The following is a 25,229-nucleotide window of genomic DNA, read 5'->3' as shown; positions in this document are numbered from 1 at the left end:
ACGCATTAATTATGCAAACGCGGATGGCTCAAATTGCACATCTCCCGTAATTTGGCGGAAATAACGAGCGAGTGACGAGTGATCGACGGAATATGATCCTCTGGATGGGCATGATTGCGTCGAATTTGGAGCGATGCTGGCAACGCACGAAGAAGAATCGCACGACATAAACGTTGAGTTCTGCGACGCCGGAATATTCCCGTGACTGATTATCGTAGCACGTGAGCCGTCACTGCGGTTACTGCGACGCGTGACGATTCTGCAAGATCGTCGCTAAATCCACTGTCCGGAAGCATTTGTCGCGTCGAGAGATATTTTGTGGGTCTCCGCAGGCGGTTTTTCGCAAATCGCAGTCACCTGTAACGCATCGCGAGACGAATCGCTGTAATTATCATCCGGCATCTTGTCAAGAGATGGTACGCGATAAATGATAAAAAATTACTATCACGAAGATTTGTATAATATATTTGACGAAATAAAAGAATTAATATTTAAAACTCGTAGAAATTAATTATAAAAATTAATGGAATTCCATTGTTTTAGATCAAAATTTTACAGCGGGACAAATTTGCGACGCCAGAAATAGTTACATGAGTCGTAAAATAATATCGATACGAAAAAGAGAGGAGAAGGTCATATGAATTTATCTCTCATAAACTTGGCTTCGTGTATTCCCTTTATTACCTATATTACCTTTCAAATGAAAATTAGTGTACTATGAGCCATTTATACTATATAGACCGATAGATATGAAACTGATAACGAAATTAACCAAACGCATGGCTCGAATTTCCGGTATTAATATCGGTATTTTATTACAGACTATTATATAGCGTACAAAACTTCATCACATAACGTACACAGTGGAATAGAACGCGTTAGGATTTGGTAAGGTAAAATCACATGATACTATCAATAGACCGACGCACTCACATGAATGAAGCGATAGGTTGGATAGAAGTTTTTCTATCCAACTTGATCTCCCGGATGCGTCGATAATTTCATTTCGTCGCGTCTCCACGGGATTTTCCTTCGGAATTTGACCGCTTTTGATGAAAACATCTCCCGAGCTTAAACCGTCTTCCACAACGAGCTTAGCTATTTGTGAGAGAGTGCACAGAAGTACACGTACAAGCCGATTAGAACGCCCCCGATTCCTCGGGGTTGAGTTCATCACCCTCCTCCCTTCCTCGCGCCTCCTTCGAGGATCGACATTGAATTCCTCGAGAGATTTACCAGGACTCCGCGATCTTCGTGTTTCCTCCACTTTCAATTCCGACGCGCTATGTACCCCCAAAGTGTAAGGGATCCAAGTCGACAAAATCGTACACGTCTCGGGCATGTTTGCCGTTACGAGAGAGTCCGCGATTCATCCTGTGGAATTTCATGTTTCCCGCAGGATCGAACATCGTCGTCGCGGCGATGATACGTCGTTTTAGCGGCTCAATGTCGGCTTTATTCGGAAAGCCTCTCGAATCCGCGTCGTCCGATTATGCCAACCGCTGCTAGACTTATACGTGAATTATGTTAGAATCCGAATTATGGGAATTATGTAAATATTATGCCGATTTTGTAATTTTATCAGATGAATTTTTCGGAAGATTATCGAGAATGATTAATGAATCAATTAATTCGAATTTAAATCTCTCAACCGTCTTCGGGCAGCTTGTAAAATTGACATGATTCAATCGTCGAGCAAATGCAGCGAGTTTCTCGACGATGATCTCAGTGAGCCAGATAGCGTGGCACTAGATCTCTTTCAACTTTCGAGCAGTTTAGAGAGTCGCTGATATCGATTCGCGATTACTTTACTCGTTTTCCGTCTCGTGGAGTTCTTGCGACGACGCGGAAACTTGCCCGACCAGTAACAACTACTATCCACTTTGCGCGCTTCTCAAATCGTCGCATCGTATCTAATCAAGCGACCGATGTTCCTCGAATAGTTTAACTCATGCAAGAATTTAAGGCACGTTATTATGCACAATCCGGTCAAATATCAAGCATATTTAATATTACATTAACTAAATAAATAATTATATTTATATATAACAAAATTAAGCATGTATACGCACAGAGTATCTTGTAACTGAAAGTATAATCAGCAACAAAATAATTTTTGAAGAAGTAAAAAATATAAAATAAAATTTTTTTATTTAAAGTTTCATTTTCGAGAAAAAGTAACTTTGAAGTTTAGGAAATTGTTATTTTTTTAAATTATGTTTTTCCAAATATTGCTTTAATATTTAAAATTATTTAAACCTTTACAGAAACGAAAGAAAAAAATTTTCATGTTATTATACATACATACATACATACATATATATATATATATATATATATATATATATATATATAATTCAATAATATATAAATAATTTATCTTCACGCATTTACATTCAAATACAAAATATTTAGAAAAACGCTGTTGAAAATTCTCTTATAGTTCAAAAAATTCTTTGATATTCTCTATACGTACTCTATGTGAAATTCCATTTGAAATTGCACAAGAAGCATGTTTGAACTTTTCGAGAAAGAACCGAATTGACATTCCGTAGAAGTCTAAAAGCATATAGGGAATAAAGATTGTGAAATTCTTCAAGCACCGTGATCCGCTAGTATAGAACTGTTCACAAAGCATTTGTATAAAATTATAAAATGTTATATACATATGTAATGTTCAAATTATTTTAATTTAAATTATTTTACTTATAATTTTGTTTGCTTTTATTTATATTTATTAAATAAAATGTATGTGTCTGTGTATATGTTGTTTTGTAAGTACAATCGAGAAGATAATGATTCTACATAAAACAATAAGTCGATAAAGTGAAATAAAATTTTTGTATTAAACTTTTTCGAAAATATTAGTTTTAAAAATAGTAAAACTGATAATATAGAGAGTTTCATAACAGAGAAGCATATATAAATAAATACAACGTCCTTAAAGGCAGACGTATGCATAATATCAAATTCAAGAATTAATATCTTGCAAATCTAGAAATATTTCTATCTTCTTATCTAAAACATGAAAAAATATATATATATTTATTTATTTATTATAATCCCAGAGTATTTATAATCCGCTCCTGTTAGAACAATAAGTAATTGTTATAAACAATATTAATATTAGTATGTTTTATAATAAGTATATTTTATATATAATAAAAAATTTTTAATATACAATTATTGTATATTTAATTATTGTATATAATAATTACCTGTGAATCGCAAGATTTTCATTGAAATATCGTTAAATTAATATAATTACTCCATTAGGTATTCCAAGAGATATATATTAAGTCATATATTAAGGCATTTACATGAATATGGAGCAATTTAAGATCTGTAATCAGTTGATAAACAGAAATGCAAATTTTTACAAAATTGTTGTGTCATTTGATTGTCCTTAATTTTGCCCACATTTGTCACTAGATAATAGTTTTTCGTCCATTTTTCGTCCATCTAAAAGACAAACAAACAAAAGAATTGAACAAATTTCATCACATATATTTACAAATTTCATACAGATTCCGATATATAATTTAAGATGTACAATTCATATTCCGATATATAATTTAAGATGTACAATTCATTTATTCATTCATCTGCTCGAATATAATCGAGTTTCTTCCGCATACATGGGAGAGAGAGAGAGAGAAAAAGAAAGAGAGAAAGATCACGCATTAACGCAGAACGAGCAAAATCAAGTCAGTGCATTAGAAACCTTGCTCCTGCGCACAATAAACGCGCTCCATATAATTCGCTAGCACTGCTGGCAGACAATGAATAGACTTTACAATGAAACCCTGTGTCCATGGTACGATGTAAAATCAACGCCAAGTTCTCCGCATGTATATAGATCTGCGATGTTAATGGTAAGCTAGGGAAATCGTGACTAAGCGAGAGTTACTCTGTCCGATTTTGCCGACAAGATAATACACAATTTACTAACCCGTGTCAGTGTCACATAACATTATTATCTTAATTGCTCCTTTTCTTGTATATGATTTCTTTGTTTATTATCTTAATGTTCTATTATTTAGAGATGCAAACAATCTATTATATCATTTACAGATGTAACTTTGTCTACAATGTGATTTAATTCTAAACTAAATTTTTCGAAATTTTGTTTATACATGTAGTAATAAGATAATGAACCGAGCATTATTGTTTTTTTCTCCTATGGTAGAGACGTTATATTAGACTGATCAAACGATCGCGTTGAAATACTAGAAGCTTTTGAAATTATGCAGATGAAAAAGGAAGCTGGAAAAGTTTGCCGATTGGAAAAACGAGATAATATATACGCGAGTAATATGACGTGATATTAAGCGAACATTCTTCCATGCGCACCGGTCTTTATATGCACTGAATAACGACGTGCTTCTCAGACATTATTCAGCGGCAAGTCGGCGGTGAGATTCCGACGTCGTCGTAATTACATCCGGAGTCCATCGAAGTGAAACCACCGTGTGGATTAATGTTTCACGATTAATTCGACGCTCAAGTTTTCAATCTACGATCGCGTAATAAGTTTAGCCCCCATTCATCTCGGGAGATGTTCGGTGCAGAAAGAGGGAGGGAAAATTCACAGCACTAGAGATGATGGTGCTTTTCGTTTTGCTTTTTTTCTTCCGCGCGGAAAAAGGAGGGCTAAAAGAGCAGGTTGAGCAGTCGAAATGGTTTCGAGCCTGCTTCGTAGTCCCGCCGAAACCTGATTCCGTCTCCTTACGTCCCGAGAATCGCCAATGAACCTTCAACCCGGCCCATCACAGTCCATTGTGAAACTTTCAAGGCTCTCTCACCCTATCGACCAACCATCTCCGCATTCCTCCCCCGCGTCCATCCTCTCTCTCTTTCCCTCTCTTTTTCTCTCTTTCATTCCTTTTCCCTCAGCAGTTCTTATCGTCCACATTCCTCGCGAAACCCCCAGAATAATGGAGTCACTGGCGGAAGGACGAATCGTCACGCTGAACGCACGATCCTGCATTTTTATATTTCAATGCAGAATGATGAAAAAAGCAGAGTTTCCGCCCAGCATATCTTTCATTTTTCTTCGTGGCAGCTCGGTACTTTTATCGAGAAATTTTTATATTTCGCAGATATTATCAGATGTCACGGTTATGCATTGCGAATAAATTTAAAATAATAATACAATAACATCGTTCAAAATGTATATTTTTAACCAGATAGTTGAGATAATTAGAGATAGTTGACGGCAAGTTATTATTAATATTTTTAATATTAATAACAAGCGAGTACAAAATATTTAATGTCATGCACTCACTTTATTTTTGGCATTTTATCCGCGAGAAATATATTCCGCTTACAAAAAGATACTTTTGTTCTTATTCTATAGTACGTTCGCCTCGTAAAGTTTGCTAGTTCAAGCAGGAAACGTCAAATCCTTCTTACGTGAGTTCCGTCAAAACCAGGCGCGCCATGGCCATATCATATTTTTATTTAACCACTGATAGTGACAGGCCAGCAGTATTCTGCAAAACTTATATGACGAAAAGCTTCGAGTATCTAGTACCTAAATGGCCTACAAATATTCTCTTTCTGTAATTCTGGACGCATCGCGATTCTCAATTATTTTCTAGCTAAAAAAAAAGAATATAAAGGTAATATAAAATTTGTGTTTTTATGCAAAAATTATCTATATCTTGTAAATTATAAAAAAATACTTTATGAATTTATTTATATAAAAACTACATCTCATGCATATACATTACTATGAAACTTTGTAAAATAAATAACGCACACAATATGTATATTAGCGTCAGAATTTAGTTCGATCTTTCCCTGATTCGCATAGTTCTACCTTTTTTTCCATCATGTATTATAAATTTCTTAAAAGAAAATCACTTGTAATCTCTCTTGCATATCTTAATCAGTCATTTTTCTCACGTGTTCTCAATAATCTCGCTGACTGACTACCGCCAGTGACTCTGCCAGTCATTTTCCTCACGTACCACGAATATTGTCAGAAAGATCGATAATTTCTCTCACGTATTTTCAAATTTCGGCAAACAGGCCTCTACCCTTCCTTCTTTCTAATTTCAGCCACGTGTTCTAAATGATTTTGCCCCCGAACGTGAACCCCGCCAATATTCTTCGCACGATCTGAGCGTTATAATTCGGTAATTACAAGAAAGTTCAAAGAATCCGCGAGAAGCGGAACGCATTTGTGAAAATTACACGCGGTCGCCACCATATTTTGCGCAAGGTCCTTAGCGAGTACCCTCGGTTACGTGCTGTGCTCTTGCACGCATAACGGAGAAATCGCTCCTCCCTGTCGTAATGAGAATTTTATGGGCGACTCCATGCGAAACGTGTCCAGTCGGGTATGTATGTTCTATACGATGGCTAAATCAAAACGAAGAGGGAACCCTGAGAAGGAGAGTGGGAGTTTGCTCGTTCCTAGACGTAGCGAAAGTCTTCAAAAACTTTTCGAATAACTCGGCGATCGTTGAAGTTCAATATTTCTTTTCGCACAGATGACTGGTCAATCTTGATGGGACGAGAAAAGTTTCTGCAAAACGGTATGCCTTTTTGGGATCCTTCGGGCGGTTAATGAAAGCCCATCTCGTCACACATGTTCTAAAAATTTGCCTTTGATCAGTGGTGAGTAAGCAGACAACGTTGTTACGAATGCGTTGAATATTAAAACGTTTTTTCGCGTTAATAATGAGAGAAATGGCATAGTTAAAATAATTAATAAATTGAATGTATAAATACGTGTGCGAATGAAATGGAATTCGCATTTCAAGCTGCAACATAGTTTCACAAAAAATATTTTTATTGGGAACAGTTAAATTTCGAATATTTAAACAAATGTTTCGAATTTTACCTTTTTTTTTTTTATTTTTAGACAATTTTACTTTATATTTTATTTTTTTATGTGATCATTTGGTTGAAGTTCTCTTTTCAACAATACGCTCATGTTATAACTGACATTTTAAACTCCATTTACGTATTGCGGTTTTATCCCAAGAGATAATAACTTTTTTTCGCTTTTTTTCCTATTTTTGTTTTTGCTCTGCGTTTCCCATAAAAAAGATTGGCAATCTTGATTTAAAGTTAATATAATATTCAAGGAATTAATATATTTATTTTTTCATTATTACTATAGCAAATTAATATATTTGCTACATATGTACGTAACTGAAGAATTAACAAAAATTCATTTTTTCTCAGTATTACAGCTAATTTTAACTATTATAAGATATATTGGTTAAGAAAACATATAAAATCGATAGTGTTAAAGTTTTTATTGTTATTTTTTATTGAAATGTCGATTGATCATGTGAATATGCACCACGCATTATTTCATGCCGATAAAGATTTGTTATGGAACGTGTAATTTTTACAACTTGGAGATGTTATATATAGTATATAATTTTATTCATTTAATATAAATACTTTTATTTTTGAGAAAAGAATGGGAAAAAAACAATCTTCTCTCAAATGTACAACATTTAAATATTAAAAGATATTTTCGCATTGATTACGTATTTTAACGGTTTTTTGAATGTCCACCACAATGGATAAATTTATTTGCAGTTTCGACGAGCAGCGAAAAAAAGTAAAACCTACGTTGTAGTTTCTTCTTTAAAAAGATCGTATAAATCTTAAGAGAAATTTCTTCTTAAGAATATAATACATAATATTGCAGTAAATTCCAAGGAATAAGTTGTGCAGCTTTCTATGGGAAATTTTACGAAAGCAATTTTTATATCTTTCTTCGTTCTTTCTTTCGGAATGTAATTGTGACAACGCAAGAAAAGTTGTATCTCTCTTACTTTCTTAGTGTATTATTAAAGACGCTAAGTATTTTTTAACATAACCACAAAAATTTATCTGTATATATATTCTATAAGGCACTATTTCATAATGCATACTTTTAAATCGAATCTTTCGGACGCAATCGCTCGCTCGCGTCTCCCAATTTTCATTCGGCCATCCTCTTGAAATGTGCATGTTTAAGACAGCCAACGATCCAATTATTTCGATCGTCTGTCACCGCGGCGATCCACTCGAGGCGAAGAGGGAAAAAGGAGGAAGCAAGTAGAGTCGTTGACAGCTTCCTTTCGCCCACGCCGACTCAGCGCAATATTTCGCGCCGTACCGTTGAGGTGGCATATCGACATTTCGAGGATGCATCATAAGTGGTCGCCATTAGAGTGTGTATAAAAAAGGATATAATAATCTGTTTCTCGCTGGGAAACGCGTACGTCCCCGCGCATTCTCAAACTCCCCAGAGAAATTATCCTTATCGTCGGATAAACCGCGCTTCGATTTATGAGTAGCTCGCAATTTTTCTCTTGTTCCGCTAGACTACAAGCGATGTAGTCAATTATTTCGATTGGCGGTCTCTTCCAAGATTTGTGTGACAAACACAATATTTTTGTAAAATAATATAGAGACATCTCGACATACGTTAACATAAAAATAATAATCCTTAGTTATTTAGTCAGTATTATATAGTTTCATAAAATAGATACTTTAATTTTTATAATTAAATCGACGTAAAGAATGGCATAAGAGCATGGCAAACGTAGTATATAAAGCGCATATGTTTTGTTATAAATATAAAATTATTGTAAATTGTAATTATAAAGTCATATGTTTCAGTTTCTTCTTTTGAGCTATTCTCACTCCACTCAATTAAAAAGTAAATTTAAACATCGGTTACATGAATAAATTTGCAATCGATAAAAAATAACGTGAAAGACTTCAGTTCACTTTATGTCAGTAATTTTATTTATTTTTTCTTTTTTATTTGTATATATAACAACATTTATTTATGTAATCAATGTTTAAATTTACTTTTTAATTGCGTTGATGGCCAAAAAAGAAACGTATGATTTCACTTACAATAAGTTTATATTTACAACAAAATATTACTATATTTTTTTTATTTTGACTTGATTATATTCAGAAGAGTCTTTAAAATGTTTTTTATTGTTCAATCTTTATTAAATGTATATATAAAAGCTAACTATTATACATATATAATTATTATTAATATTAATAGGAATTAATATATTATTATTAATATAATTATTATTAATAAGAATTAAAATTAATATTATTAGTAAAAAATTAATATTATTATTAATAAGAATTAAAATTAATATTATTAGTAAAAAATTAATATTATTAGTAATTAATATTATTAGTAATTATGCATACATGCATTTATATATGTATAATAATTTTTTTTTTTAATATTATACTAAATATTGTATATAATCTTTATATTTTCGCTTGTTATTAATAATTCTTATTATATTATCTTAGTATAATATAAAATAAAATAAAAGAATGATAAAATTTCTTTGTAAATTACGGATCATTTCCATTATATGTATGTATATTTTGTACTGGTTGTAATGAGAAATTTACATCGCGTGTATTTCACATATGAAATCGTTTGCTCGCTCTCTAGAAACACAATTTCCCGCAATATCCTTTAAATAATATACATAAAGTCTATAATGACAATTCTGTCTAGCTACGCAATAATCTGTGAACGGTGCAGAATATTCGCATCCTAAGATCATAAACGACGTCCTATTCTTTCATTTTGATTGATGCTCACGGATTGTTCTAATTGTAGCACCTTATGAAACGTACCTCGCGTGATAATGCATCATTTTATGGCTTCTCGCTCTGTCAATTTTCATAAGAGGTGCCGCTCTCATGTGTCGCCTGTGAAATTGCAAAGCGCGGTAGAACGCTTGAAATGCTATTTTAATTAAAACCGCCGTTTCAAACGACTCCCATGAAAGTCCGTTTGCCGCTGCACGCGAAGTGTTAATAATTTGAGCTGCAACGAGTCATGCCGCAAACCGCGAGAAATATTCTACTTATTATTTTCAGCTTAAGCAGCAGCACCCATACTACAGTTTAACCACTTTAACTATCTTTCACTGTGAAGCACTCTCAAATAATAAAAACGCTTCTTAAAAAAAAACGCAAGATTTTTCATTTGCCAAATTCACCAAATTACAATTATTGATATTGAAATACCAATAAATTACCGATAAATTACTTAATGTTTATGTCAAGTAATCAAATTTTTATTATGCTATTTATATAAATAATTATCACACGGTATCGTTTTCTTCTTCGTTCTTGTGCGATATATCTCAAAGAGATACTACACTCTCGGCTATCATAGTGGTGATGTATTAACGGGATATAGCTTAACTTCGAGCTATTGTACGGTATATTCACAGTGTGTTGTCCCAGAATAGTCGTCCAGTGTGTTGTCCTCTAGGATGCAAAATCTGCTTACGTGAGAACATTGGTCTTACTCGAGTTACCGCCGACACGGCTTCAATTAAACTCGGTTTCTTGCTCACCTCTGAATTAATTATTGCTAACATTCGGACGAAACGCATAACAAAGCATGTTTCTTTGTCAGAAATTATTCTAAATTGTTTTTAAAGAACTTTTTATTACATTACATGTATATTTGACATTTTACATTATGTCTTTATTATATTTAAAATTATACGCACATTTTTATTGTTAGAGACAAAAGTAATATTTAAAATAACAAATAAAAATATTTACATGAACTATTTTTATATTAACTATTTTTATATTAACTATTTTTATCCTACTTCTGAATATGGATTAATATAAATTATTATTTTTTGTATATTAATTAAAAACTTATTTAAAATTTTATTGACTTTACAAATCAAAAATATATTTTAGATCTATATTTTTAATTTAACATTTTAAATCATTAATATAAAAAAATGATTTTTATTGCATGGATAATGAATATCTGAATACTAATCACTTTCACAGATTTCACTTTGACTTGATTTCCATTTTGAAAAATTTTTCCAATTTTTTTCCTATATGCACATATGAAAAATAAAAAAATATAAAAACAACTAGGAAAATTTTACATATATAATCCAATTCATTTTTCTCTTTTACATTATGTCTCTTACAGTATGTTTTTATATTATGTTTGATCTGATGGGTACTTTGAAAAAAATATATATTTTTATTTTATTAATTTTCTAACTTTTCTTAGTATATATAATATTTAAAGTAATGTTTATATTTCTGATTTTTATTATTATTTCAATTATTATTTCAATTAACAATTTCTATGTTATTATATTTTAAATAAATATGTTCAATAATTTAAAATGTTCTCTTCGTTCTTAAAAGAAAAAATATCAAGAATCTGAATAAAAAATTCTTTTCTAACGCTAATTATGTAATAAATTTAATGATAAAACTGATTATAATACTAATTGATGTATAATTTTATTTCATATCTCTATAGAAATTTTTAAACGATTACATAAATTTTAAAATAAATTGCGTTCTTTTTCAGAGATGCACGATTTGTTACTATGATCCATAAAACACGTGGTCTCTATATAAAAATACGAATCAATATATGCAAACACATATGCGCAAACTCGAGCGAATCAATCAGCGAATCGTTTGCATATGCAAAGTTTATTTTCACAAATTATCTGGGCATCTGTCCTTCTGGTCCGAAGAGACCGGCAAACTAATACGCTGTCCCTCTCCACGCTAGAATCACGAAAGTCAAAGTTCCTGACGGTAACTTGCAACGGTATCCGCGCCTCCCCGGAAGACCCGCAAGTCGGATGCTTTGATTATACTTAGATGCTCGGGAGAGTATTGATTTCGTCGGATAGCGCGATTCACGGGTTTCCATGCCATTAAGCGGTCGACCTAATATGTAATTCGTGTGGAGATCGTGTGATGATTTTCTCATGTGGACAAGTATCGTCGCGAATGATTCTAGTCTCGATTCTGCTTTAGAAATCAACTCGATACATCTTGTATGTTATTAATACATTTTTGGTGACTAATAATTTATTTCGGTCTTTCAGGATTGGTAAAATTGCGACAGTTGGTGAGGTCACCGAAAATCCGTGACATTGAAATCAATCTCAGACAGGCGGATCCGAATTCGTACAGGCAGGTCCTCTCCGAGATGAAGAGTAAGGAAATTCAGAATCTCATCGTGGACACAAAGCCTGAGCACATGCATCATTTTCTACGAATGGTAAATCATTCATTACATTCATACTCGAGAGATATGGACTCTATTTATAATTTTTATTTAAATTGCTTGTAAATTATTAAACGATTAATTAATTAATCAATTTATATATAACGTCAATTATTTATATTTATATAATTAATATCAATTATATTTATTAGCATTAATTAATTCTATTTATATTGGCCAAATAAATATTTTAAAGCAATTAAGATAAATTTAAAAAAAATCTATCGCGAATTGTGAACTTACAAAAAGTTGATAATATTATGATTTCGAGAGATGAAAACTTGCTAGAGAGAAAGAGAGAGCTATTTTATATATTCTATTTCGTGGAAGTGGCTGACCATATCGCTTCGCATACATTGCAGATCCTGCAGCTGCAGATGAATGATTACAAGTACCACTACCTCTTCACGACTTTCGTAAGTACCCTAGGGATATTGAAACGCATAGTGGAAGATCCACTCGGTTCGCGATTCGATTCACCCGCTCGGCTTCTCCATAGGATATCGAAACCTTCGACCTCGAGGACTTCAAGTACAATTTTGTCAATATCACTGCCTTTCGTTTGGTCGACGCGGACGATCTTGGCGTACGTAGTATCCTGAGGGACATGGAACGTTATCAGCCAGCAGGGAATACGATTCTCAATAAATCGAGAATCATTCAGGTAAGCTGTTTGTGTTTACAGAAACATGCGCGCTGCGAGATGCGTTGAGAAAAAAAAATGGAAACACTCTTGCGATTCTCGATTTAAGAATTGAGAGTGCAAATATAATTGCACCTTGTGAAATCTTTATTTTTATTTTAACGCTCTTTTCTGATATTTTTACATACGTAGCAATTGCGCAATTTTATCAGAAGATATATCTTACATTTGGTAAAAAAAATTTCTCGCATCCCTTTTCAGAGAAATAAATCTTTAGTCAAAATGAGAAAATTGCGATCACATTCATAAAGTTTTATACCAAGATACCGTGCGTTTTCATTTCGCGATAACATTTCATCGACTATAATTTCTCGCGAAGCGATGGCCAATGGTATCGTATCTTTGAAAGATTGGCATAATCTCGATGAAAGATGTAACAATTTATTGTCGCGTTACATATCCGTTGCCGCATCTGTATGTCGATACGTCAACGATGCCCGGATACTTTATGGAGCTACAAAATCGGTTAAAAGCTATTCGAAATAACGTACATATTTACCGGTTACGGATAGAATTACATGGCTACCAAAGCAACAATAAAACTGTTTTTGAAGCAATAAAGTGCACAGACAGATATGAGGCACAAAAGATCCTTTTTCTATGTAACAAGCTTGTAAATGTAGCCGTAAATGTTGAAATAAACTGTCGAACGAGTGCAAAAAACGAATCATAAAATAAATACTGGCTTTAGAATTGTTCCAATTTTATTATTATCTCTGATATATATATATATATATATATATATATATATATATATATAAATAGAAAGAGTGCACTCTGTCGTAGAATCTCTCTTGCAAAGTATTCAGATATTGCGATATCGGAAAATGGAAATCCAGCGTTTGTCTTCGTACTTTTGTACAGAGACACAATTTCTCTAGTCGATTCGATTATATTGAATTATGATGTATGAGTTTCTCGTAATGCATATGAAAAAAGAAAATCGCATTTGCATTTAAATTGTATAACATTTTATTCAAAAGACGTTGTTGCAAATTCCTCTAATGGAATATATACGCAAATATGAGATAACATGAGATATACATTTATACGTCTATTCAAATGACATTTTCTTCATCATCAAATTATACCGTTAATACAAAATTTGCGAAATATTATTCGTTAGAAATAATCTGTATAACGTATGGGAAATATGAAAATAGACATACATTTCTCATGTAATTTCTATTATTTAGAATAATTAATCACGATGCTCTTATCATTTATAACCGATATGATATGTTGGAAAAGAAACTCGGAAGAAAAACGTGCGAATCTTTTCCCTGATGACAAAATTACGCGACAACATACGCTATGTATGTAAAAATTCGCAAACAATGTCCGTTCGCGAGCAACGCAACGCGTTTGCGACGTGTGAAGCTTAATGCTTTTTTTCCAATTTAGATGCAGATCAGAATGTCGTTGCGACATTCGTGAAACTCCAACGGTGCTGTCGTCGCGACGACGACGTTCCATAATCGCGTTTCGTATCACGCACATGTGGGCAGGCGTAAATACGTTAAAGTGTATCGATGAAGCACCGTACGTACATGGGAGATCACGATTTCATTCAGCTCCCGCAATTCATCGAGCTTACAATTTTTTAGGTTTTAACTTTTTCTACATTAATTAGTTGAATATCCGTCTATAAGTCTTTGGATTTTCAAATAGGTCATCTGAATTGTCATATTCGACTCTAAGCTCTTATATCTTCGCTCTTCTGAGAGACTCTTGAGTCTTCAGTTTCTTAGATCCCTTGACTTTCATTGACTTCTTGAATTTTTAAGCTTTGGGATCTAAGAGATCTTCTTTTGTTCTTGATTTCTTTCGTTTAATATATATTGCATGGATACAAAAATAGAGATGTTATTATAATTGTAATAGTAATAAATAATGTCTTATAAAAAATCTTGGCGAAAGTATCAAAATCAAATAATATTCTCACGTAACGCAATGTGTTTCGTGAAATACGGAATATAAGTTCATGGGATTATAAATACACACAGATCTCTCTTTATTTGCTCTGTCCGCATGGCGGTTGCTTGAATGCAAATAATCCTTTCCCTGCGTTGAAACCGAATAAATAAATCGATTTTCCAGGCGCGTGATCTCGCGCCGGATTTCCACAAACATGTGGACGATTCGCATCACGGAACTGCACGAACATATTCGTCTCTCTACAAACGTCGAATTCTCTTCGATTTACAAGCAAAATATGCGATGTTTACGATAAGTGAAAGAGGCGTTTCGCGCGTGCAATACGCGAGAAACGATTTGCGCGAAGAGGGTCTCTTCGAAATTACCGTTAATAATTCAAATAGAGCGATATTATTCCGGGAATATATTCGCGTTATACCTGAGGCCTTTTTTATGGTTATTATTATTTTTCGCACCCTCCAATCTCGTTCGCCCAGAGGACCGGTATTTCAGGGACTGTGAAGGGTTATTTGCATGTATAACAAAACCAAGGGGATTCAGTCAGGTTTGAGAAAAAGCGCGATCTTTTGTCCGAACGATTGTCCGAAAGGATAAAATAACATTTTCCTGGAAACGTATATTTACCGTTTTTGAAAAAAATATGCATTCCTAAGGAAATTTGCTATTTCTCTAGCTCAGTCTGCGATGGAAAGGACGAAAGAAAATGATGTTTTATTCAGTGAGCATTTCGTGCCGCTTAAAGTCGTTCTAACATCACCTGAAATATTTTAGATCTATCAACTTTTTTATCCTTGCATAAATGTATTTCGGCTGAAAAAGATACTTAAAAGGATAATTTATTTTCTTTCAATTTATAACTCATAATAAAATTAAATCACGTTACTCTGTCAGTTGTGCGTCCGCGAAGAAAAGACGAAGATAGAAATTATACAGATTTGAGTAAATCTCTCGCAATCCTTCTTCGAATAATCGAAATATTCTCTTTCGTTCGTCGCATCTATGATCGAGAGAGAATTGTAAATAAACAACCTGAATTTCCAGATGCGATACTGAGATTAAAAAACTTGGTCGCATTTACAATTCATGAGAAAATGTCCGGGTTCAGATCCACGAGAAAAAGAGTTCTCTAATTACTTCCGCTACAGCCGTTAAACTTCCCGAGGTGGCATAATGCGAAGGCGTAATATTCAAATGTAATATATACTCATTGTCAGAAACGGGCTGCGAGATTTAATTAACTTAAATGCATTTTTGTTTTAATCTGGATAAACAATAATCTTATATTTTGCCATCGCGTAGAATGCATAAAATTTAAGAAGATTTCCACCAAAAAAATACCGTGTACCACTTTCTCTCGATTCTGGGAAGCTAAAATTCAAGATTATTATCCCTCTCGTGGAATTTTCCGCGTTTATTGCTTTGTCGGAATTTCGGACATTAGCCGCAACGTGGTTACGAGCAATTCAAGAACATTCTAATTGTTCGCAAAAACGTTGTAAACGTGATGATATCGGCGGATATCAACGAAATAGCTCGAATTAACGTCTCTACAGTTGCCTGGGAATATTGCCAGGGAAGAGAAAAATTTAAGATACGCTTATGAAAATGTTAAACGGAATGAAGGACCAAAATTTGCAATATATATTGCTATCGGGAAAATATACCATATATAATATATTTTATAACAGTACAAAATACAAGCGATTATGTAATTATCGTATATAAAATTGCAGCGCAAAAATTAGGACACGTGTATCTCCTCTTCGATTTTGTAATCTTACTAAAAGATGTCAGAAGAGAAGCTAGGCTCGACCGTTATTACTATTTTATATCTCGTTAGCGAAATGGGCGCAGATACTCCCTGCTTTCCTATGACTTCCTTTCGCTTTTAAAAGTGACTATCTTTGCACGGTGTCATCGATTCAAATTTTTCAAGGTCTACCATGTGTGTAAAAATTCAATTATGACACGCATATATTTTAATCATTCATTTATACACAGCATATATATTTTGATTTTATATAAAACTATTTTTAAATCCTTTTATAATATTATTATATTAATGATTTAAAATACTACAATAATTAGAAGCATGCATTAACTTTGAGCCTACGATCGATCGTGATCGAGTTTAAGATGTTGTCGGCATTCTTCTCGACCGACGTCCGAATAATAGAGGCCTTCAGTCGAGCGAATTGTCAAACGCCTCTATATCGTCGAGAACAACCTGTTCGCATCGTCGACTCGCAGACTACGTGGTAAAATTACCTAGGTGGCTTTTGTTTCGACACCACTCGAGGAGGATGCACCCTCGTCGTTTACGCTCTTCCGGTCCCGTCAACCGCCGAGTCCTCACATCAACCACCACCTTCCTTTTTCGCGCCGCTAAACGACCGAGTTAACTCCGGCAAAGCCACACAAAAAGCTCGGTCACAATCAACGCTTGACGATGGCGAAGCGAAAGAAAGAGAAAAAAGAAGGAGGACGCAGTTTAGGCTCTCGAAGAGAGAAAGAGGAGCGGACGATTCTAGCCAGCAAACAGCCGCCGGGATAAGTAGGAGGCATACCTGGTTAGTCTCTCTCTGACTCTTCTCGCCACGAATTCATCGCAAGAAGCTTCAAGGGGAAAAATATAGATGCGGGTAGTGGTTTCTGGAAGAAGCGCGATATAAGTAGACAGAGAGAAAGATGGAGAAAAGCAGACTGTTACGTAATAGGAAAAAGTGGGAACGCGGATAAGAAGAAGCTTGTTACATCAACGTGGAAACCTCAGATGCATACTGATTGCGCTTACCGGCGGCAGAGCGTTTCCTCTCTGCCTGTTTCTTTCCCCTGCCTGCTTCGAGCAGGTTGTTCTCAAGCGGAAGAAAGAGAAGAGAGCGAGGTAACACCCGCGTTGAAGCGAGATGGACTTTTTCGGTCTCTTCTCTTCTATGTGTGGAAAACGCGAGGTAAAACGAGGTGAGACGAGTGCGAAGGGCACGAGAGCTGCTGATGTAACGGCGTAACGAGAGGGATCTACGTCAAACCGTGATGAAGAAACCGCCGGGGTTGGTCGGATAACAGCATGCCTAATTGCGCGATTCCGTAAACTTCAACGACTTTCCTGAATAAAAAAAAGATTGTATGTTTTAGGGACATTAATGTAAAGCCGCTCTCCGAACTCGAATTTTGTAAAAGTTGTTTTCTTTCGAATAAGCTTTCGCGCTTTAGGAGATCTTCAGATCCTAAGATAATTCTAATTTGACACTTTTTATAGGATATAGATTCTATAATGAATTACTTATAATTTAAACAAATTATTCTTGTTCCTTTAGAAAATACAATAAATGGAATATAATAAATTCTTTATACATATAAACTTTAATGAATCATAACTTGTGTCATCGAAGAACATATTATAATTTAAGCATTTATAATTTTTTTAATAATAATAATTAAATAGATACAACACGATCTGAACATTTTAAAATATAATAATTAATTAGCTTTCTATTTTTATCAATTATTACGCTTAAAACACAAAGATTCATGCCATGAAAGAAGAATTAATTACATTGAATAAAAAATCCTTCCTTATTCTGGAGGAAACGGAAAAGCTGTACATTTGTAAGCTGTCGCAGAACGTGTATTTAACCGGTGGCCTCATTAATTACGAATTTTCGCTTAATGCGCGGATTAATGAGAAAGGGAAGGAACAGCCGTAGCGTCAAGATTTCTGTCTCATATTTCTCCAAACTCTTCTCCGATCCGCTTAGCCAATGAATCACTGAATTTTCTGCACCGCGGTGGATAACCTTTGCTGTTGGCGCTATAAATCATGCTATCTCGCGCACTCGAAAGGTTTTATTATTTTATTTGCCAGCTGGAGTGTGTAGTCACACTGGGAAGGTAAGTTCCGTAGCGACTGTGGTGGCTGGCCAAAAATATGGCTGGCATGACATTGGCCTGGGCTGGAATCTCTTCGCGAAAAATCTGCACCGACTGGCCAAAAAAAAAATTGACGTGCGCTTCGCTAACTGTGAATGTCTATTTTATGTACGTGATATGTGTATGGGTGTGTCATTCGCGCAATTTTTTCAATTTATTAGTATCGAAAATTATATAATTAGATTGGGATATTTAGTTAGATTTGCCGTTAAACATGGGATAATTTCGAAACTAAATACGGAGAAAATTCGTTTGGATTTTTCCTACAAATCGTTTTATTGCTGCAATAGCGCGTATGAGACTTCTATCGCGCACAAATTGAGTTGCATTCTGGCAATCATAAATCATATCCATTGCTTGTTAAACTGTCAATAGCAGGCCGATTGCAAACAACCAATTTACAGCGACCACTGCGAACGGCTTAACGAATTATTACGAATTATTACGAATCATTGCGGAACATTGCTGCGCGCGGTCAATGTTGGAATTTCCTTCACATAAAATACAGGTGTTCATTAATGCGCATTACCTAATTCAACTAATTCTTCGCGCTCGACTGGTTGTAATTCGCACTTTCATGATGCTTTAATGGGTTAACGACAATCGGACTTCAGCTTGCCAGCAGAATATTTTATCGTCGCGGATGCGATATATATATGTATATATTCTATGGCATTCAAAATTTCGCCGGTAATTTGTAATAAAAGAATCGCATTGAAGCATGAAACGGAAAGAATATAAAATACGCTTAATTAAGCTGAAAATAAAAAAAGAATATAAAATACGCTCAATTAAGCTTACTATTTAATTGAAAATAAAACTTATTTTGCTTTAAATTGTAATAAAAATACCTCTTGTGGGAAAAACATGAAATATACAATATCGAATATATTAAAAACTGATGGAGATATAAAAAAGCATGTAATGCCAATTTTTTCAAAATTTTGTCATGTATAAAACAAGGTGATTTATTGATTACATGACAGAAATCTATTATATTTGCGGACAGCAAAATAAACATTGATGGCGCTGTTATTGGTTATAAAATATAATATTACACACATGTGAACTTTTTTCGTTTAAAAAGCATGTGTCAAAATGCAACATTTGCTACAATGCGACATTTGATTTGTCATTTTGCTTTTCATGTTTTTACGAAATAAAATATAAAATTGAAAAAATATTCATTCAAAATTGAAATTATTATGTTAATAAATAATATATATATATATATATATATATGTGTGTGTGTGTGTGTGTGTGTGTGTGTGTGTGTGTGTGTGTGTGTGTGTGTGTGTGTGTGTGTGTGTGTGTGTGTGTATGAAAAAAGAAATTACATTATCAAAAAGAGATTTTTTTCCGATATGCTTTTTGCTAAATTTTTTACATATAGAAAGAAATTAAAGAATTTAAGAATGTTAAAATTTCTACTTTAAAGTTTAACACTAAAATCCAATAAGATATATTTCAAATTCGAAATGAAGATAATTATTTAAATATATACATAATAACTACTAATATAATTTATATAAATATTTTTATATTTTCTATTTGAAATATTTTATCATCTGTTTCTAAAATCATTTCAGCGGAGAATTCAAAGATGCATAAATGATGTAAAATTATATTAAAAAACATTGGCAGGATTTTTAATGGAATAATAATTTCTGTATAATTTTATATTTTTATTGTATCACGTCAAGTACATGATACAAGACAATAAATTATTTAAAATCCTAAACTTTAATAAATCATTTAAAATCCTAACTCAAATACGTTAGAGCTTACTTTAAGGAAAAATTGTGAACATTCTCAGATTTAAACAAATCGGATCGTAGCTTTGTGTTCGGTGGTAAGTAGGATAAGAACCATGACCGTTTTTCTTTTCGTTATCCGACTATGAGAACGGTGCTCACACGCGAAAGATTGGTTAAGCCAGTGACTTCATAAAGAAATTTCTATTCGCCAAACGTAACATTTTTGGTCGATGTAATGGAAGAAACACGTCGATGGGTTTTCGCGACACAAAGCAAGATTTGTTTCAGAATTCGCCAGTCCGAGAAGTATTTATTTCAATTACGTCAAGTTAAAGGGAAATATCGATCTTCATAATAGCGGGAATTTTTCGGACTTGTGTAATAAATGGACACTTACTATTCGAAGGCAAAATTTACGAGGAGTGAAAATACGTGTAACGCGAGAAAAACATATATGTATGTGTGTATGTGTGTGTCGAAAGCCATTCGCGCACATTTTGCGCTTATGAATTGTCGTTATTGCCGGTTCGGATGAATTAGCCAACTTAGATTACAGATGACAGATTGTCCTTTATGTTTTAATGAAGACATATGGTAGGCTGATCTTTAAAACATCGTCATTAATCATAGTAGCGCGACGGCAGAAATATTTCACTTCCGCCAAGTTAATTGTCATCTGCAAGCTATTCAGATTCCTCAACTGCAACGTTCCCGACTTAACTAGCGGGAAAGGTGAAGACCCCGCGTTAGATGCGACAGCAAGTAGTTCGACCGAGGCATTTCCATTTCGCTTTAAATGCTAATGAACAGGCTAAGTCGGACCAAAATCGTTGGGCATGTCATTGTCCATCGCGAAGTTAAACTCGCGGTTCAAGAAAGGCGAGACTGGACAAATGATAGATCTTTTCAAATTAATTCCACATTGCGATTATCCGGACGAGAATAGCGGATTAGGGAAAGCGCGACAGTTTCGGCTTCTCTGCCGAACGCGATGTTAGTGGTAGAACTTACGAAAACCACGGATGTCCGGCGACTAACCGCTCGATCTATCCGGACCTGCATCTCCTGGACAAGGCTTAAATCTAGCGTAGCCGGATAGCCGTTTGGCCGCGAGGTTGTATATCAGTTTCTTCATTATTCACGCGAGATTGCCAATTTCCAAGATGTCAAGATGTTGGACTGATGAAGCCAATCCGCGTGGTCTCGTGCGATCGTTTATATCGATTTAACAATCGCATTTTGAACGTAAAATAATTATACATTATATAATATATATATCTATAAAGTAATTTCTATAAAGTAATTTCAGGATAAATGGGTCAGTGTTCGTATTTTTAAAATATGAAACAGAGATTTCATTTTCCTGTTTTATATGTCTTACAAATATTGAATATATAAAAATTAAAGCGTAAAAATTCCATAGACTTTTTTATTGTTCCTTTTGATGAGAACAGATATATAATTATCCAGTTTTAAAATAGTTGTTATTTTTAAATAAATAGGAATCGTATGATGCAGTGAAATGTTCAATTTTATTTAAATCCAATATTGCGAAGTAATATTTGTAAAAATATTTGTACTGGTTAATATTTTATATAACGCGATCATTTTTAAGTGTACAAATTATTTAACGATTGTGAAGGCGGCGTTTTTCTTACAAAGATTCCATTATATTGCAAAATGCTTTGAATACAATTCAATCGTGATATAACTGGATAATTATATGGGGGATAAAAGAACAATTAATTTTATAATTAATTCAGGGAAATATAGGTAATATTAATATATACTTATCTCTTACGCTAAAGTTTAAGCAACATGTATCACAGGAATATAATTTCGAAAACAGCTTAATCGAAACTTTAAGTAGTATTACGAGAGATGCTCGTGCATAATATACTACGATCAGATTATTTGAGCGCGAGAGATAAAGAGAATATTACAAAGCTCGTTACCTATTATTATCAGTTATTTTTGTGTAAGTAATATTCCAAATAATGCCGACAAATATTTTGGTAGGCATTAGATATATACATGAAAAATGTATAACTTTAAATTACATTCGAATTAAACGCAATTAGGCAAAGCCACGCTACCATTTCCATTGCGTTAAGTTGAACTCGGTGTAATTAAAAGCATGCTCCAATTAGCCCCCGGATAACCAGAGTATATTCATGGTGCAACAACTATCGCAACTTCCATCCAACTAGGAGATTTCTGATAATGCGTGTGCTCGTCCACCTCACTTTCGTCTCTCAACATAGTGTAATAATAAAAGTGGATAATATGACATATATCTTTAAATTATTAAATGTAGAAAAATGCAGTCTCTATTTCATATTAAAAAATTCAAATACTGATTCATCTTGAAATTTATCTTATGTATTACAATTTGTAATTGATTTTATTCGACGCAAATATAATATTTCATAATAGAATTTATTAAAAAATATAAAATCGCTGTGAAGAATTTCCTATTATTTTGGAAACACTATCTATATCGTTTATTACAATTATATTGGAAATTATGTATATTTTACTTATTACAATTAATATTATTTTACACGATCATGTTTCAAGTTTCTAAAGTGGGAATTAAAAAATAAATAATCTACTTTTGACGCGCAGTAAAATATAGAGAGAAAATTAAGTAAACTTATTCATATCTCTTTATAAATTAAATTAAAAATTTGATATCGAGACAAATTTTTTTATCTCTTTTCGAGTAAAATCGCGTTTAACGTATCGCGTGCATTATGAATAAAATTTAGCACGGCTACAATATGATTACATAGTAATCGCGATAATCTACTCAATTTTGTTCAAAGAGAATAAAATTAAATGTGCGACGCGGGAAATCGCGTTCGATTCGATTCTTCTTCTCTTCGTGAGTGAAACATTGAATTGTCCGATCTCACGAGACTCGTCGATAAAATGTTTTGATATCGGCAGAACGGCCGCAATCGATTCGATCGAGGCGTACGTTTCATGCACCCTCGCTTGTCCCCATCACCGAAACAGGAAAAAAAAGGGAGTGACAACCGTGTCGTCTATCGCCGGCCATTAATTTCTCCTCGTTCCATCCCGAATTCATTCGGCAGACGCATTGGAGCTCGTGCAATTTTTCCGCGACGTGACCACGCACGCACCTGCAGCGCAATTGCATTCCACGACTGTACGAGTCCGCATTTTGAGCAATATGCGAGTTATAGCTGCCGCTGCAGTACCGTTTTGCGAAGCTAGCTCCATTAATACAGATAACAGATATCGATATCAGAAAACAGATGAACGTGTAATACTCGAAGTAATTTCATTCTTTAAAAAGGCTATATAAAATCGATTACTGGAAAATATTAATAATGTTTTTTCTTCATGCTTGTTGTTACTTTCTTGCGATATTGATTGATTTTCTCGTTATAATTGCTTCGTGAGCATAGCTGTCATCATTGAAGTATTAGTGATATTTTGAAGTAGTAATATTTTGAGTTTGAAGAAAGTAATATGAGTGATTTTATTTATCTACTGCGTGAGCGAATTTAATAGAAAGTTTTTAAAGATGAAAATTATTATATATTTTTTTCGAGTTTACAATGACATGTTGAATGGCTGTCATGGCATGTTTTGACAGAAAAAAATTTAACAATGGGCAATTTTAGATTTTCTATTCTTATTAGACATAAATTTTATACAAATTTTTTTAAAGTATTTGAAGTATGATAAAATTCATGTCACGTTTATTTTGAATAATTTGACATTTTTTAATTTTATGATTTATTAAAAAATATATGATATAAAGCAAATATGTGTAATGCTTGCACTTTATAATATTTTAATATGTAATTACATAATATATATATTACAAAAATATATAAAAAAATTAAAAAGCTTTTCTAGGATTAATATCATTAGATCACCTAAAAAAATTACATTTTATTATTTTAAATTACTTCACGTCTCTATCAGTAATATCATTAAAATATTCTTTTAATATTATTTATAAGTTAAATCATATTATATTTATATCATGTATAATATGAAATTACAACAATATCAAAGTGATATAAAAATAGGAATTCATCCTGTCGGCAAACATGAAAGATTCACGATGGTAGAACCGACTGTTTCGCTATTATTGCGACTTGTCCAACGTTGATGTTTACGAATTTTTGTTCCATCAATATATCAGGTCTCGCCGATCACGTGCCGCCGATTAAAACTTGTCATTTCCGGCCCTCATGCAATTTTATTATTCTCATCAAATCGATAGCGATTCAAAATACTCGTACGTACTGTCGCATTGCATACCGGTTATTATTCCGTTCGCGTGTCATTGCACTTCCGGATCGTGTTGTCCGATCGACGATGAGTGCGGCGACTGGGAAAATGTACGTGTAATACAAATTGGCATAGACATGCGGTGGCAACTGTATGATTTTGTTATCGTTTGCATTTTGTATGATCATCACGACACAACGGAGTACAAATTCAATAACAAGATATTTCACTCGGCCCGATTAAATGGCATGACAAAAGCGCTCGCAGTGTCTCACGAGAGCAAAAAATCTTAAAGAAAATAATAATAATAAAGCTAGCTGTTTTTTCGAAAATAAAATGCTTATCTATATGAAAAGAAAAATATATTTATATTTTGCGCGTCATAAATATTCTCGTAAATAATTGATCATTATTTACTCTGCTGTGCTAAATTATTATTTGCACAGTCAGCCTTATTTTGATTCGCGCATCGTCGCACTGATCGGCAAATGAGTGCGGCGATTGGAAAAATTCGCAAATTCATTCGATCGTCTATAAC

The 25,229-nt window shown here is 33.5% G+C and overlaps 1 protein-coding gene across 5 annotated transcripts in view; it reads left to right on the top strand.

The window, feature by feature from the left end:
* The window catches only part of LOC105254370 (glutamate receptor ionotropic, kainate 2), a 145,226-nt gene that overhangs the window by 58,328 nt on the left and 61,669 nt on the right, over positions 1-25,229 (top strand). For all 5 annotated transcript variants that reach the window (XR_003122399.1, XM_025406050.1, XM_025406049.1 and 2 more), the window contains exons 5-7: positions 11,907-12,082; positions 12,451-12,504; positions 12,588-12,752. Coding sequence is in view for 4 of the 5 variants with exons in the window: in XM_025406050.1 (XP_025261835.1) it covers positions 11,907-12,082; positions 12,451-12,504; positions 12,588-12,752 (395 nt within the window). In the remaining variant the exon portion in view is untranslated. The remainder of the gene's footprint in view (positions 1-11,906; positions 12,083-12,450; positions 12,505-12,587; positions 12,753-25,229) is intronic.

This window comes from Camponotus floridanus, unplaced genomic scaffold, assembly GCF_003227725.1.
Source record: "Camponotus floridanus strain SB8 unplaced genomic scaffold, Cflo_v7.5 scaffold13, whole genome shotgun sequence".
NCBI classification, from domain to species: domain Eukaryota; kingdom Metazoa; phylum Arthropoda; class Insecta; order Hymenoptera; family Formicidae; genus Camponotus; species Camponotus floridanus.
This window is presented reverse-complemented; position numbering and strand designations above follow the sequence as displayed.